The sequence below is a fragment of the Xiphias gladius genome, chromosome 17 (genome assembly GCF_016859285.1).
Source record: "Xiphias gladius isolate SHS-SW01 ecotype Sanya breed wild chromosome 17, ASM1685928v1, whole genome shotgun sequence".
In the NCBI taxonomy this organism is placed as follows: Eukaryota; Metazoa; Chordata; class Actinopteri; order Istiophoriformes; family Xiphiidae; genus Xiphias; species Xiphias gladius.
The window spans coordinates 18,025,710-18,027,672 of record NC_053416.1 but is presented as its reverse complement, the minus strand read 5'-3'; the positions used below and the strand labels follow the sequence as shown (position 1 = coordinate 18,027,672).

Genomic DNA, 1,963 nt, shown 5'->3' with positions numbered 1-1,963 from the left:
AAACTTTTTTCATTGGAAAAAAAAAAAAGTTAATCATATCACTCCGAAATATTTTACTCTTAAGTGTAATCCCAAAACAAACGTTCAAATATTTATTAATATATTTTACAAATATAGCACGAGTAGAATCGAAATAACAAATATTTAGACAAAGATATTTCCCTGGGTAGCATCTCTACATTTTATCAAAAGAAACTGTGCCGATATGAGGTGAGCGCAGCATGAAAACCCACACACCTCGGCGTCACGTGTTATTCCCCCCCCCGCTCACGTGTCACCCTCTTGCGTTGGATTCGGGAATTGACCAATGGAATTTCTGCAACTTCGAGAGCGCGCGTTCTAACATTCAGTGTACATCTCGACACCCGGAGTGTGTGGATTGCATTAGTTTCCCTGCGTTTCTACCCAGTGAAAAGAAAACATTTTTGACTTGACCTGAAGAAAGAAGTGAGTAACTGTCGCGACAATGTCACGGTAAGTACTTATATCTTGTTTTTTCTTGTTTATTCACAGATGTAGCGAAGGTAAAACAGGTAAATGAGCGGTGCAGAATATCTGCAGCTCACACTTGTTATATTTCCTGTAGCTTAACTTGTGATTTCGTGAATGTTTTGCCTTATGATGGGAGTAGTGTACGTGTAGCTGACAAAACTGATTTCAGATTTCTTAACAATGACAGGCCCAAGCCACCTCATATTTAACAGACTTCCAGCCTTTCCTTCCTACTGGGGTGTCTGTGCTGTGTATACTTTTTGTTTCACGGTCGTTTCATGAATAGCGTACCAACATGTAAACATCCCTTTGCAGTCCGATGAAGAGCCAGCCTCCATCATCCACATACATGCCCAAGTCTTACGGGATCACTGGTCCTATCAGTGAGGATCTGCCGGACGACGCTGATTTGATCCAGACCAGAAAACTGATCCAAAGTCTGAGATCATATGGTGTGTTTGAGGATGACTTGGAGCTGCAGCACAGGTAAGACACATCTTTTTCTATTTCATTATTTCCGCTCTGGTTTAATTAAAACAGCTCGGAGAGTTACAACTGAAAAAACCTGTTGATTTTTAGTGTTTTAGAGACATGCCACTATTGAGACGTCTTACCTGGGTTGGTTTTTACTGTGAAGTAAATCAGTGAAATAAGTTAATGCAAGTGGCAGACCGCAGGTGAAAGGGACCATGGCATGCTTTGCTTCAGAGAAATGGCAATATTTGAAAATCCTCTTTATGTTTTATTTGCAGAGAGAAAGTTGTTAAAAAACTGGAGTCCCTCTATAAGGAGTGGCTCAAAGAAATATGTATTGAAATGGTAAGAAAATGTTGGTTGAATCTTTTTTTATCTATATAAGCATCTCCAAATATGATACTGAAAACATGTTATTGCATAGATAATACCATTTCATTGTTCTGCTTTTTGATGATTTTAGAACGTACCCGAATCTGTGACCGACAATGTCGGAGGCAAGGTCCTTCCTTTTGGCTCCTATTATCTGGGAGCTCACTCAAAAGGTAATTAAGAGATTCTTTCCTCAACTGTAAGCGCATGTGGCCACGTGTACTTTACAGTGGCACATGTGATTCATAGTATGTGAGTATACTTTGTTGATTCACAGTAGGTCAGTATATGTGAAGCTGCTGTGTGATCAATCTGCTTGCCATCAGTTTCACACGTGACACGTTGTTTTCAGGGGACAAGCAGCGTAGGTTCTTTCAGTGTTGGGAGTATATGGTGAAGATAATGGTCTCTTTGAATTTAGACTTTCCTCTCATATGAATCTGTGTTGCTTTGACAGGTGCTGATATTGATGCCCTTTGTGTTGGACCTGGATTCCTCGAGAGAACAGATTTCTTCACCTCCTTCTATGAGAAGCTGAAAGCCCAGGAGGAAGTCGAAGATATACGGGTTAGCCATTCAAGTGATTTATTGCCTACAAGTCAAATCAAGTCACATTTTTCTCCCT

General features: G+C 40.2%; 1 protein-coding gene across 1 annotated transcript in view; it reads left to right on the top strand.

Annotated features, from left to right (window-relative positions):
• Positions 1-356: 356 nt before the first annotated feature.
• LOC120802892 (poly(A) polymerase alpha-like) overlaps positions 357-1,963 on the top strand; it is a 5,957-nt gene continuing 4,350 nt past the window's right edge. The window contains exons 1-5 of the mRNA XM_040151074.1: positions 357-474; positions 808-978; positions 1,245-1,311; positions 1,430-1,511; positions 1,796-1,905. Coding sequence (XP_040007008.1) covers positions 467-474; positions 808-978; positions 1,245-1,311; positions 1,430-1,511; positions 1,796-1,905 — 438 coding nt within the window. The 5' untranslated portion in view covers positions 357-466. The remainder of the gene's footprint in view (positions 475-807; positions 979-1,244; positions 1,312-1,429; positions 1,512-1,795; positions 1,906-1,963) is intronic.